This window comes from Aptenodytes patagonicus, chromosome 2, assembly GCF_965638725.1.
Source record: "Aptenodytes patagonicus chromosome 2, bAptPat1.pri.cur, whole genome shotgun sequence".
NCBI lineage: Eukaryota > Metazoa > Chordata > Aves > Sphenisciformes > Spheniscidae > Aptenodytes > Aptenodytes patagonicus.
In genome coordinates, this window is record NC_134950.1 from 141629214 (window position 1) to 141644859 (window position 15646).

The 15646-nt window shown below is 39.7% G+C and overlaps 1 protein-coding gene across 1 annotated transcript in view; it reads right to left on the reverse strand.

Annotated features, from left to right (window-relative positions):
* Positions 1-13060, reverse strand: part of PHF14 (PHD finger protein 14) — a 169981-nt gene extending 156921 nt beyond the window's left edge. Inside the window, 4 exon segments of the mRNA XM_076331424.1 lie at positions 1338-1987; positions 12155-12265; positions 12867-12930; positions 12932-13060. Of these exon segments, the coding sequence (XP_076187539.1) occupies positions 1338-1987; positions 12155-12265; positions 12867-12930; positions 12932-13060 (954 nt within the window).
* Positions 13061-15646: the final 2586 nt, after the last annotated feature.

Below are 15646 nucleotides of genomic sequence, written 5' to 3' on the forward strand. Positions count from 1 at the left end.
AAATACATCAGAGACAGCTCTGGATTTCTGAAACAGACCTAATTTTCCAAGTCAATGGAAATTATGGACATATTCAAGAATATATCCCTAAGAATGTAGATTCACATCTCCATTCTTATATGGGAAACAACTCCGAAAGAAAATTGCCTATCTCCATTTGAAGTTCTGATCATCAGTATTGGTAGAGCACTTTCAGCTCTTGAGCCAAGAGAATACGGGTAACAACATGAGAATTACAGAGCTAAACAATGAAAGAAGATGCCTATACAAAAAGTAGAAAAACCCCAGAATTATGCTTTTGTTTTCCCAATCACAATTATTATTAGTAATTAAAACAGCACAGCTCATTCGCAATCACACATATATAATACATAATAAAGTATCTGAAACAGAGACAACTGATTCTTCCAAATACTCTGTTTAGTTCCCTGTCATTTTACACATTAAAATAAAGATTAAATGGAACAGCAGAACTTTAAATAGTGCCATACCACTATCATTTATCAAATGTTATGTTGACATTGCAATTATTTCCTGAAAATTGAATGTAGATTTTACAGCAACTCTTTTTATTCTGTTCAAAATTTTGCTATTGTAGGACATGAAGTCAACCATCCTGACAACCTAGTATCTTAATTTTTCCACAGGCACAACCTTTAGGCAACTGTAATTGTGCACAGGGAAAAAAAGTTGCATTATTAAACACTTAACATATAATTTTCACATTCTGCAATTAGAAGATATTTAATATAATAATAATAGTTTGCAAATACTTTTTAGTACTGTAAGCATTTCTGAGCATTATAAGCAAACCCAACATAAATTATCACGATTATCCTATTTGATTTTAAACTCAGTGTGTGTATTTCTTTACTTAGAATTCTTCTATCAGTGAACTTAGTATTCAGACTTTGATGTTCGTCACAAAGGGCTAGGATAAAGAATAACCTATCATTTAGCTATTTTATGAATATGTCACAGATGCTTTTAACTTTCAGAACATTACAGATATGCAACATTTATGCTAAAACAGAACTAAAAGTCTCGCTAATACATGTTGATTTGCATACTGGACCTCCTATTTGCTTTAGAACTAATCCAACGCCCCCTAAAGCCAAGAGAAGTCTCTCTATTGACTTTAGTGGCATTAGATTGGCCAAATGGTCCAAGCAAGGTTATTTAATATGCAGTGCCTATTTAGCACAATTCTGCTGCTCTGCTTATTCCTGTAAGCACAATTCCAGCCAATCAGTATAACTTTTCAAATTAACAGAATAGCTACTGGGGAGTAGTTTCCATTTGTCAACAGATATATTATAGAAAGTTGGTTGCACTACCTCATTACTCTTGCTTTGTGAAAGAGCCAGGCTATCATTTGTCAATTCCTCATCATCTGCATTATTCCTGTTAAGAACTTTACTCTTCTTCTTCTTGGATCCTCCATCACTAGCCGTGCTGCTATTATCTTCTTCATTACCTTCCTCATCATTGTCATCCTCATCACTTCCGCTCCCATCATCTTCATCATCCTCATTATCTCCATCACTCCCCTCTTTTCGCAGTGCATTTTTTCCTTTTTTTTTCTCAGCAGTAGGCCGCCAGTCATTGTCATCTTCACTATCATAGTCATCCATGTCATTTAGTTCTTCCATCGATACAAAATCCAGCAAAGGTCGGTTCCTGCGCAAATTCCATTTTTTTGGTTCATTTGTTTGCTCATCAGCCACAGCATCAGGTTCAGCTGCTTTCTCTTTCTCTTTCTTCTTTTTCGGCTTTTCTTCTTCATCTTCTTGCTCTTTCTTTTCAGTTTTAATTACCTCTTTGTCTGCTGTTGGCACCTCTTCTTCAGTGGAGCTTTTTGGCTGTTGCTCTTCTACTTTCTCTTCTGCCGGTTCCTCCTCCAAGATATTTTCTTCTGATTCAGTACAGGAACCTTCACCACTGTCCTTTGATGCATCTTCACTCCCATGACCACTTCCTTCAGAATCTGTTGAGCATATGAAAATTTAAAAAAAGTTCCGACACAAATGTACCCCCAAAAATAAAATCTGTTGAAGCAAGTTGTTAAACAAAAGAATGATGCATGTTCCTCCCTCATAAGGTATTCCACCTATCTTTTCAGCTGGTGTCCAAATACTGCTATTTCGAGTGGTATGTTGAGAATCTGTTAAAAATGAGTGCATTTTAAGATGGCAAAAAAAAGATGGCAGAATTTATTAAATGAACGTTAAATGTTCCTTTGAACTGCAGCTCATATTAACAATAAGCCGTAGCACAGAATAATTTCCATGTGAAGTCACATCTTAAAGAAAGAGCATTCCAGTTTTTAATTTCTGGAGGCGTTTTCTAAATCTTCAAATTAAAATAGCTACCCAATAGAAGAGATTTAAAATTACAAAATGAAGAGTTTACATAACAAGTACTAACAATAGTATGGATAATCCCTCACCTTCATTTTTAGTACAGGTTTGTTTTTCCGAGTTTGGGGGCTCTTTTAATTTCCAATGTTATTTCACTTACTAATCTCTAAGCTATGCCTCATTCAGTGTTGCAGCTGCACAACAATACATAAATTCTAACTTTATACCACTCATATGGTATTATTCTGCATGTAGTCACTATTTCCATTAATTAACACAGGCCAATCTGTGCAACAGAAAGGAACAGAAGAGGATTTGTATGAAAAAAATCACAAAAATAAGACATCTGTAAAGTACATGTAAAAATTACTGAAAAAGATGACAAGTGAACTTGTTAAATTTTATAAACATCCTTGTTTATCAACCACCTTGACTATGTCTCATCTTATATTCACCTACTACTTTTCATTTAAAGTATTAGTTTTAACGAAGAAAAACTCAGAAAATATTCTTTTAAATTAACAAGAAAATATAAAGTTGCTTGATCCAACGCAGGGATCAATTAGGTAATGGCTACAGTTTTCAGTTTGTTCAGAGTCATCACCAAGTTTTTGATGCACTGTCACATAGATGCAAAGAAGAAACATGTTGATGCTTGCAAATTAAAAAAAATCCTTAATCGCTTTAGTTACCACAAAAAAAACCCCCCACCACTCAGTATCACCTTGCACAGAGAATTTCTGTGCACATCCATCTCTGTATAAAGCCAAATAAACAAACAGTGGGGCAGTGTGCTACACATTTCACATGGCATCTATTTCTACCCCATAGAACACTGTCTATGACTAGCCAGTAACTCAGTTGTTACTTTGGTATAATGGTCAGTTTTGTCTTTTTCTGCATAAGTATGTGGAATTTATTTGCTGAGGAGATTATATAATTATCATTAAAAAAATCCATAAGCGCTACTACTACTGATCGGGATATTAATGGTATCAGTCCCCTTACGAGCTAATAGAAAGTAAAAGTTTCCTGCAAATGTTCTAACCTTTAGAGAGCCAGGAAAAAAAGAGATGCAGTAACACAAGTTATTGTACAATCTTTTGAGAAAAGAGTCATTCAGTCATTTCCCTACACCTACCAGCCTTAATGGTAGTAATGGAAGTACAACATAATTAACTGAAATTTTGAAATAGCAGAACACTCTTCAGGCATGCCTAAGAAATAAAAAAAAGTATTAATATGCAATCTAAAAAATTATTTTTAAATTACAATAGCTTTGTTTGGATACATATCCATGGGCATGTTAGAGAGGGTCCAGAGAAGGGCCACGAAAGTGGCCAGAGGGCTGAAACACTTCTATGAAGAAAGGCTGAGACAGTTGGGGTTGTTCAGCCTGGAGAAGAAGAGGCTCTGCGGAGACCTTATTGCCGCCTTTTGATATATAAAGGGGGCTTATAAGAAAGAGAGACTTTTTACCAAGGCCTGTAGTGACAGGAAAAGGGGGACTGATTTTAAACTGAAAGAGGGTAGGGTTTAGATTGGATATAAGGAAGAAACTTTTTATGATGATGGTGGTGAGACCCTGAACAGGTTGCCCAGAGAAGTTGTGGATGCCCCATCACTGGAAGTGTTCAAGCTCAGGTTGGATGGGGCTTTGAGCAACCTGATCTAGTGAAAGATGTTCCTGCCCACAGCAGGAGGTTGGCCTAGATGATCTTTAAAGGTCCCTTTCAACCCAGACCATTCTATGATAATTGCCAGCTCTCACAAACACTTTACAAGTAACTCCTAAAGCTAGACTTCCATACTAGACATTTATATTATAGATTAAATGCCATATGTATGTTTAAAAGCAAAATGTATTTTTGTATCTCGTTTCACAGATTCTGACTGCCAACATGCACTACTTGTCCCACTGTAAATAAGGTAGTATAGGGGTTTGCTATGTTAAAATTAATTTAAATGGATTTTTAAGTTACCTTATATGATTTTCTTTTGTTTTACTTCCCTACCATAACTCCATGACAGTAATTTGTTTGGATGCTTTAATTGTGCTGTTCCATTTCTAAACATGCTTAGACTTCTTGTGAATTTAAGCTTCCACTTCATTTTTTGGGGGAATCTTAGTCTGGGTATAGTTTGATCTTTAACAGCACTCTAAATTACTGACAGTGATTCTTGTACATCAATACTACAACACTGAGAATACTCTCTAGCTGCTTTATGCCATACAAACAATATAAAGCAGAGAACAAATAAACGTTAGTTACATTCACTTCTCTCCTTCAAATTCTCTTTGCCTTCTGCCTGCACATTATGCTTTGTACTCTCCTTTTTGCATGCATGTACACACCAGAGATACCTATAGTAAGCGATATCCCTCTTCTGTCTGAATGCATCCACCGTGATAGGTACTTTTCTAGAAAGAGTTATTCTGTGATAACAGCTATTTTTGCAGGTGTTCTTCTGTCAGATGCACTTTCAGTTAGGAAGAGGCTGTAGTATACCATTTTCTCCTTGAAAGAAATTCTCAAAGAATGGCTCTTTCAAATTGGCAACCATATCATGTCATTCCTATGGGAGAGAAGTCAAGCTACTCTCAGTGAAAGATGGGGCCAGATACACTGCCAAATAGTGAAGAATATAGAGTTCCACTGAGAACAAATATGAGAACAGTTGTGAGAAAGACATCATTCATTTCTGTACACCTTGTATCTTTAGCTCTACTGAGCACAACAGCAGGTGGCAGTCAAATCTAAAGAGGGTAGTTCAGAAAGGAATTCTCCAGGACAGAACATTATGCTCCAGAGATGATATAAGAAAAAGCGTGATAAATATAAACAAAAGTGACTACTAATCTCCACGTCAGCTGTGGAGTCTTGTATAGTACTTACTATGCACAAGACTTCAGGGGAAAGCTACTGAAATCACTACAGCAGTTAAAAAAATCCTCCCAGGGTTTTGCAGGACCGTTTTACAAGCAACTTTAAACATGGTACCCTGTGATTTTTTAATTATTAATTATTTTTTTTTTAACATTCTAAGAAAATCCATGTATACAGAGAGTAAGTGCTACACTACGTAAGTACATGGCCACCTACTCACAGAAGACTGGCTGATTCTTCAATGCAGTATTTAGCTTAACAAGCAGCTCTCCAAAAAGCAGTTTTATTGCTTGTTTTTAAGTGAAGTCTGAAGGCTAAGCTAATTAAAGGAAATCATGGATTCGATTTTGGGCTTGCCTCTTCCATTAACAAAGCCTAACCAACTCCAAATAGCAGAAGAGAAGCATCTGGCATCATTTTAGAAAGTTCTTTTTTTTTTTTTTTTTTTTTTTTGCACTGAGTCCTGTCTGGTTGAGTTTTACTCAGGTGCTCAAAGCTACATACAAAGAATACAATCCAGGATCCTGGAACATTGAAAAGGAGTGAAAAACCTGAAAAACTGAGTAATACAGAAAACAACTACCATGTCTGAAGTCATTCCTACTAAATAATATTGTTCAATAATAAACTACAGGCATCATGTGAGAAGTTATCCAGCCCACAGTGTGCTTCACGATATCCTCTTTTTGAGGGCAATAACAAAAAACAGGCTACAATTGAGGTTAACTCTTTTGGAGGTTAAAGCCACTCGATCACCATCACCCTGTCTAGTGGTCCCTTAGCCTCTTTCTCCCAATCACAAGGCGGACAACAAATCTTTGACATGATGATGTGAGATTACTTGGGTATCTCTGTTAAAACACCATGTTACAGACCATGTACAATCCCTCACCCAGGTTGCCTTCATCCCAACAGATGGGGAAAGTGGAAAGCACTGCAAAAAGTGTTTGTCGACAACAGCCTCTGCCCATAAACCTCCTTATAAGAACAGCTCCAGAGCCACAAAAACTCCTTTGCACATGTGCTATACCAAACATGTAAAAGCAGCCGTACTTCCTATACATCTGATCTAGAAATTGTAAATAATTTTAAAGACTCAAAAATACCTTAAGGAAATGCTTAAACTAACTAGAAAGTTCTGATATTAATAACTGGATGTAAAATTCAGGCAGGGAAACCTAGATCACATATGGAAAATATGAACTTTTAAATCGCCAAAGGCAGACCTGTGTAAGTGGTAAATTTCCTGATCACATTCATCTATTAGACTAAAGCCACAGAGCTTCATTATGCTGAGACCGATATAACTATACTGAAAGCAAGAACTGAAAAGGCTTAATACTTCACTTTCAACTTAACTTCAAAAAAGAGAATCTAGCATCAGTTAGATATACGCCACTGGCTTTCTATGCTATTTTGCAGAGTATGATGATTAAACATTGGTAGACTACTGGCAATTCAACATTGGTAATGCTGGCAGTTAAAAAAAATGGAACTGTCCAAAGTAATGTGATTAAGAACATACAAAACTAAAGGTTGCCAACTTTGACTTGAGTCATTGGGAACTGCCTTATTTACAATGTTATAACACAGGTGGAATCGGTTACCCTAGCTCCTGAATTTGCTTGACATTTCCCAGCTTCCCTGTTTTTAACGTTATCAAACTTTATTTGTTTGGGATGAAGTATTGCATACCCCATGACTTCCCTCAGCAAAGTTGCAGTCCTACATAATCCATAAAGTTGGATTCCAATACAAAAATTGAATAGCAAGCTAGAAAATATATTTTTCCCAGAAACACCTAAGAGTTTCATATCTTGTATGAGGGAAGTGACATCTGGGAGACAGCTGAACATGTGTCTGGGACATGCTAAGTCTAAGTCTCTGAGGCACTGTAACAAGTACATGCTCAAGAAACACTTGAAATATTCCATCCTCACTGAGCATGTCTAGACTCTCAGAGGTGGCCAGGCTGCAAACAGACCATCCCACCAAGCTGGAATTAGTAAAGCACAGAACCTTCTCCAAGCAGTAGGAAATACACAAGAGATGGGATATATGCACAAAAAAGTGGAGATGCAAGAGAAAGTAAAGTAGGAGACCATGAAAATCCTGTTCAAGACTGACTGAACAAGCATAACGACACTGAACCAATGAGCAAGGGTTCCGTAAGTGACAGACAGACTGGAAAGACAAGGCATAAAGAGTCACAGTAGGGGGAAAACAAAGAAAAAATATGTCACCCCATCACTACATCCACCCTGCCCAGACACTGGAATGAAAGCCTAGATTTGTTACATTACTCCTCTGCTGTCAGTAAACACACAGAAGAACAGAAACCTCAGCGTTTCCAAAGAGAACGCAAGTTCAAAATGCTCGTCAGTCACTCCAAAGTGTTACTTCAAGTAGCAGACATCTGTACAGATAAAAGATCTCACTTGGGATGAAGACAACCCAAGAGAACATAATGCCCGTGTTTTCCATTTTCTCAGTGGGAAAAAGCCCTTGGGAATTCCGCTCTGAGGGACTACACATTACAGTTGCAAAGTCAAGCCTTGAAATGATTGTAACAATTAAGATTGTGCAATTACATGATAATTTACTAATGATTAGCTATTCAGTATTTTCTCTTACCTTCACTGTGTACTGAAACACCCTACAACTTTTCTGTTGCTTGTCATTTAAGTTTATTCTCAAAACCAAACATATTAGTTTATTCATCAATATTTCAGTGGTGTTTATCACTATAGTATTTTGGTGCTTCGCAAACATTTCTTTATATTACAATATCCTGTACAGGAAAGCAAAAGTGGAATCTCCATTGTGCTAAGAGGAAACAAATTACAGAAAGATAAAGATATTTGCAACTTTTTATTTCTAGATCAAGTCACAGGTTTTTCAGAATACCTAATATATGCATTTATATAGATTATTACATGTTTTAAACAGAGCTCCTACTGACCTCAATTGCAATAATAGTACATAGTATTTCTGCAAGTCAGGCTCCACACTCAACACCAAAAAACCAAACATTTACAAATGCCTCTAAAAATTTGAGTCTGGGAGACTTGTAGCAGTAGTAGTGACAGAATCCAGTTCTTCAAGGCAGCATTCAGCTACACTCTTCTTAGCTACACTGAGACAGAGAGCCAGTCCTTAAATTCACACATCATTCCTGTTCAGGGAGCACACTACATTTCTCTGCATCATTTCAATTTCAGTATATGAGCTGCCGAAACTGACCGACTTCACCAATGAGAGAGAAGAAAAGTGGTAAATCCTTGCTTTGGAATCCTGCTGGAAATTACTCTACAACTATACACTGATTTCTGACATCAGTATATCTCCAGCTGCTCTCATTAAATAAAAAAAAATTAAAAAAAAAAATTAAGAAAAAAAACCCACCAAGAAAAAAACCAAAGTATGTTCCAGTTCACTTAAAAGCAAAACTTCAAATAACTGATCTGTATTATGAAACATATTATTAAAAAACTTCAGTTGAGTATATTACAGTACCATCATTTCAAGTCACGTATTTGTATGCTCTGACTCCAAAGGGACAGTTTTTTTGATTGATTCCCCATGAAGATTACATATGACATTCTTACTTAAGGAATAAATTTTTCAAGATGTTTATAAAAAACAGAAAAATACAGAACTTTAAAATATGGCATTACTACTTTCTATTACGTAGAAACAGAGAAGCCATTAAAAAATTAATTAATTCAATATTAACATAATGAAAAGCCTACAGGCCTGAAAACTATTTACATTAAGTAAATTTACAAGAACGTAACAGTTCTAAAATCAGTTTCCCTAAAGAGATGTCAGAATGATGAACTCTTTAAAGTGGAAAAGGCAGTAACTGCCTGTTGGTGTGACCTAAACCCAAAATAAAAGAAATTAACTACATCGTAAGAAAAGGCCATATCTTCTATGGATTTTTTTTTGGTGGAAATGGAGGTTAGGCAATTAGAAATATTTTCTGTAATGAAAAAAATTTACCAATACATCAGGACTCTGAATACAAAAATTCAGAAATGCTGATTCCTTCCTAAAAGTACTTAATACCAACTTCTCAAATCCTTACTGCATCTCATATTCCTAGAAATCTGATAGAACAATGAACATGTGTAAAAGCTTAAATGTTCAGGGCTCAGTCCTCCTAGACTTGCACAATATTGTCTACTAGCACATATCACTTAATAACCTAAAGCTCATACATATGGATGCAACATAATCAACAGGGAGTAAACAACTGCAGAATTCTTTTAATTCAGTATTTAAATAGTCCTTTAACTTTTAACTTTCAAATTTGTTTTGTTTTTTTAAACACCTATATGTGCATTTGTGAATCAAATAAACATACATTGCAGAGCTGTGGAATTACCATACTTATGGGATTTTTCTGAGAGCATGAGTAAAATTGTCATTTTCAACATAGAAAGATTGTTTCTTCCTTCTGTCACATTTATTTCCCTTTGTAAGCAAACTACACAATGAAATTCTGAATTCAAACAAATACTAAATACTGAATTGCAACAGGCTGCACACAGAGAGACCTCGACGGTCATTGAAAGAGGAAAAAGAGCAATAGCCCTGACTGTAACAGAGAAATACACATTATGCTTTGAAGGCTGAATCCACAGTGAAAAAAAGAAAAACCTGTTTCCTATTAGCAACAATCTAGAATTTGTCTAGTAGGGCTGATTGTGTGCGTACACACATATTCTTTTTATATATATATAACTTTGAAATTATCAATTTTATTTATATGTGTGTGTAAAAAAGTCCCTTTATTTCAGCACTTCTTCCACCCAAATCTAAATGGACTAGGTACAACCAAATTTAAGGCTATGTTATACCAGCTTCATTTTAAATCAGCACAGATGTCCTGTTTCAAATATCCTGCAACTATCCATTTAACTTACATTACACATAACAAATGTTTCTTTTTTCTTTCAACTTAAGAGGTTATATGTTTAGTAACTTTCTACTCCCCAACTTCTCCAAACCCTCACAACTTTCTCCTTTCACCTTTCAACTTCTTGAAAATCTTTGAATAAAGTGTAAAACGTCAAACTGTGCTGCTGTTCCAGTGTTTTCACTAAATTTTAAATCTTATTAAACAGAACATTAATTTCTACAAGTGATAGATATAGGGTCTGAAATGTTAAAACAAGCTATATGAGATATATGACCACAAACCGTAATTAGAAAAATATTTCATAAGTAGAACTCGGGTTTTTCTCATATGCTTGTTTCAATTCAGTGTTGCTTTTTTACAGGAAAATCCATCCAACTTCCTCAAAATGAAACTGAGATTGAAATACTCTCAAGGCTAGACACTGATCCCCCGCCATGTGTACATACACATACGCTATCCTAAAAGTCAAAGAGGATATCAATTACAAATGAATCCTCTGCATTTAGACATAAGTCAGGATGTTTTATTCATTATTTTTAATTAATTAATGATTGTCTTTTAATCAAATAATATATTGCTCTGCATTATGTGTCCATCTCCCATACTCCATTTTCAATTCTCCTTTTCCCTTAAATCCTACTTACACTACTGTTCCAGAATAGGGAGATTTTCTTTGGGAACTAAAAATCATTTCCTTTTATGGCAAATTGTCTTTACAAATGGCAGTGCCCTTATTCAAAAGACAGGATCAAAAATCCCCAAAACAAGATTAAAAAAGTAAATTAAACAAGCCCCCAAAAATCTTAGCTTGAAATTGGTAAGACGACATCAGTTTTACTCTCTTAAGTCATTGCAGCCTGCTTCTACCACATCAACCAAAAGAAATATGTCTAAGCTTGGGAAAAAAAACCAAACAAACAAGGAGCATTAGGGCATATCTTAAAACTGGCACTGGCAAAATGATCATTAAGCATTTTTAAGTTCATTAGTAAGGAGGAGTTTGCCAGATGTTAAAAAATAAGCCTTTAAATGGGAGATGAGGAATATTTTTGCAAGATACATTCACGTGAAAACATAGATCAGCATCCCCAGTGCAGAAATAACAAAGTGAAGTTATTTAACAAGCTGTCATAATGCCTCCCTTACATCGTACACATCCTGCATCTCTTTGCTTATTTCCCTGAGCATATGCCACAGAACATCCAATGTGAAGTTTATTCACAAACATGGTCATGCCCCTTCTTTCCCTTCCCTCCAATATACTTGAATTTCTTCATTTTATTTTGGCATCTTGTTTACTTTCAGTTTCTGTGGATGTTCACTGCAGATACAGGAATCTGCACACACAGAAAAGACTGCAGAACAAAAACATTCTGAGGCAAGGACTTCCTTCTAGTATGAAATGCATACACCTTTCTTCATAGCGATCTGAATGGACACCTTAAGTTTGTCTATTGTAAAAAACTATCAAAACCTAACAGATAACCTTTCTGCTTAAGGTTTTCACTCACCAAGGGGAATTAACCTTGAGAAATAGGCAAGTTCTTAAGTCCACAACAAACTATTATCCAGACTGATTCAAAACAAAATGGCTTTAGAACATTCTTATTTCAATACTAAATCCAGTGAATATTTCAAAAATTATCTCTACATTGAAGAAATAAAAAGCAATAGATATAGCTAAGGTAGTCAGCACAGAAGCTACTCAAATGCTTCTGCCAAAACTTGTTTGATAAACATGAGTTTTCTGTTGAGAAAAAATTAATTGCAATTTAAGTATTGTATGGATGTTTTGTTTAATCAGTTGTTTCTTATCCACAGCATGAGAATTTCCAGTTATCCAATCGAGTCACTGAACTTCAAGTGGCTCCAAGTCCCAACAGTTCACTAATACCATTCTGTCTCCCACATGATATTAAATGAGCAACCATAAAACAAAAATGAGATAATTCTGAAGCGAGATGAGGAAGCATATTTACCTGAAGCATCTCCAACTTTAAAATCACTGTCATCAGAGCTATCATAATCTAACGCTTCCAGCAGTGAAGCTGCCAAAGGCTTCACTTGTCTCCTCTTCGAACTGCGGTCCACTGCAGGAAAAAAAAACATAGTATTGTTACTAGATGGCATAATGAGAATTCAGCATCATTAAAGATATTTAAATTAGAAGGAAAGGCAGAATGGCCGTGACAGGCAGGGGCAGCCCCCGCCACACCGCCCGAAGAGCAGCCGGCAGATGCAGACGGCACCGGGGTCCCGGAGACATTCATTCCCACAGGTGAGGGAGGGGAGCGGCGGCACGCACACCGGGAAGGGTTTACCCACAGCTAACCAGCCAGGAGCTGCCTGCCCGGCGGAGCTGTGGTGCTCCCTTCAGGCGCCGGGAAACAACACAGCACCGTACCGGTCGCGGCTCGCGGGCTGCCCGCAGCCCCGGGCACCGGCAGGAACCCCGGGGGGTGCTGGGCGGACACTGGGGTCGCCTGAGGCCCCCGGAGCCACCAGCACCTCCAGACGTAGCGCCTTGGCGTGATCCATCAGCGCCAGCGACGAGAGGCACGGGGAAAGGACAGTCGAGGCCGCGGGGCGCCTGAGGGACGGCGATGCGCCCGCCCGGGGGAGGGGGCGCCCTGCGGGCACCCCGGCATCTCCCCGGGACAGGGGCGGGAAGAGCCGCTGAGGATCACTTACTAAAGCCTGCGCAGGTGAACGGCGGGCGGGCAGGGGCCCTCGGGTGCAGCGCCGCGGAGCCGCCAAGCCCCGGGCCCCTTCCCCAGACAATGGGCACGGCGGCGACCCGGATGCAGACCCGCGCCCGCCCGCCCGCGGCGGCCGGTCCCGCTGCTGCGCCTGCGCACCTGTCCGCCGCCGGCCCCGCGGCGCATGCGCGGTCCGAGCGCGCCTGCGCGGGGCGAGGTGAAGCCTAGGAGGGCGCAGTGCCCGTCCTCCGCCCGGCGCTTCCCGCTTCTGCCGGGGCCCCGGCGGGGCACTAGGGCGCCGAGCATCCCACCAGCGCTGGGATCTCCCGTGGGGAGAGATGCGGGTAGTCCCAGAAGTCAGGAGCACTTAACACAAAGTCTCAGTGCAGACCCATTCATTCTCAGGGGGGTGCCTGTTCAGGATCTCCTTCATTATGAAAAACAGCTCAAAACCCAGCCTGGCACTTCCTCTGTTCCCGCGTGTGGAAACGAAGCATTATAAAACTGCTTTTATTTAACGCCTATTCTAAGACCTGAGTTCCCTGTGGGCTTCGTTGCATTGTCAAGCTTATTCTTGCACGCTTGAAAAATAGCAAGCCGTTGCATTCAGAACAAAAAGAGAAAAAAAACAAAAAAACAAAAACTTTGACTACATCACACGAGTCCAGGAGCTAAGCACAAAACCGAATGGTGAGAGATGGACGGCGAAGGAGAGCAATGCAGGGCTGTTGCCTTTTGCAAGAGTCCCAACGCCGCCTCAGTCGCAAGAGCCACCCCCAGCCCCTGTGCACACCCGGTATTGCCAGTCCCACATGTAAAAGCTGCACAAAACCTTTATTAAGTGTTTAAAAACAACTGAGGCAATAATCTGGTTTTTGGCTTTTTCCCCAGACTTGTTTTTGTCATTAGACAAATGGGGACATCTTAAAGAACTGATGCTCTAACATACTGCTATGACTTCAAGAGCTTGAGGCTCAAGAATAGTGATAAACATGAAAGCTTGCAACAGAACTGTAAGAGCATTATTGGAAGGTGTGTGTTTAACGATGGATACATGCAAGTAGGGTCAAACTATTTCTATGATGAAGCGTGGAGGGAAGGAAAAGTTTGGCAAGCATACGGTCCACGACAAGAGCCTGCGCTACATTTAGCACAGTTCTGTGTGTATCACCCATGCAAGCCTTCCCCAGAGCCAAAACGCCTCTTGGTATTGCAAAGACAGGTAGCGTGTTACGGGTGTATTAGTCTTCTTTTTTAAAATAGAGCATAGAGATGGCCGGTTAGTGTATGATATAATTATGCATCTCAAATACTTTCAGTAATAATTTTCTGTGTTTCAGATTTTGAGTATTTTGGAAGGGCAGAAAATTCCAAAGAAAACTGTGAATTCTATGTTCATTCTGTGCTTGAATTTCCTAGTTTTTTTATAGCACATTATCACATCAATAGTTGATGTGTTCACACAGGCACTTCCTCTTTCCTCCACCAATTCTTTGGCTACATAGGTAGCCTGACTGCACAATGAACTCCGTTCCTGAATCTGGTTTTGCCAGGCCTACCCAAATATGCTATTGGCACATGCAGTCTAGAATAGAATCACAGAATCATAGAATCATAGAATCATTAAGGTTGGAAAAGACCTCTAAGATTATCGAGTCCAACCGTCAACCCAACACCACCATGCCCACTAAACCATGTCCCTAAGTGCTGCATCTACACGTCTTTTAAATACCTCCAGGGATGAGGACTCCACCACTTCTCTGGGCAGCCTGGTCCAATGTTTCACCACTCTTTCAGTAAAGAAATTTTTCCTCACATCCAATCTAAACCTCCCCTGGCGCAACTTGAGGCCATTTCCTCTCATCCTATCGCTTGTTACTTGGGAGAAGAGACCAACACCCACCTCGCTACAACCTCCTTTCAGGGAGTTGTAGAGAGCGATGAGGTCTCCCCTCAGCCTCCTTTTCTCCAGGCTAAACAACCCCAGTTCCCTCAGCCGCTCCTCATAAGACTTGTTCTCCAGACCCCTCACCAGCCTCGTTGCCCTTCTCTGGACACGCTCCAGCACCTCAACGTCCTTCTTGTAGTGAGGGGCCCAAAACTGAACACAGGATTCGAGGTGCGGCCTCACCAGTGCCGAGTACAGGGGCACGATCACTTCCCTACTCCTGCTGGCCACACTATTTCTGATACAGGCCAGGATGCCACTGGCCTTCTTGGCCACCTGGGCACGCTGCCGGCTCATGTTCAGCCGGCTGTCGACCAGCACCCCCAGGTCCTTTTCCAACAGGCAGCTTTCCAGCCACTCTTCCCCAAGCCTGTAGCGCTGCATGGGGTTGTTGTGGCCCAAGTGCAGGACCCGGCACTTGGCCTTGTTGAACCTCATACAATTGGCCTGGGCCCATCGATCCAGCCTGTCCAGGTCCCTCTGCAGAGCCTTCCTACCCTCGAGCAGATCAACACTCCCGCCCAACTTGGTGTCGTCTGCAAACTTACTGAGGGTGCACTCAATCCCCTCATCCAGATCATTGATAAAGATATTGAACAAGACCAGCCCCAAAACTGAACCCTGGGGAACACCGCTCGTGACCGGCCACCAACTGGATTGAACTCCATTCACCACAACTCTCTGGGCCCGGCCGTCCAGCCAGTTTCTGACCCAGCGCAGAGTACACCTGTCTAAGCCGTGAGCCGCCAGCTTCTCTAGGAGAATGCTGTGGGAGACGGTGTCAAAGGCCTTACTGAAGTCCAGGTAGACCACATCCACAGCCT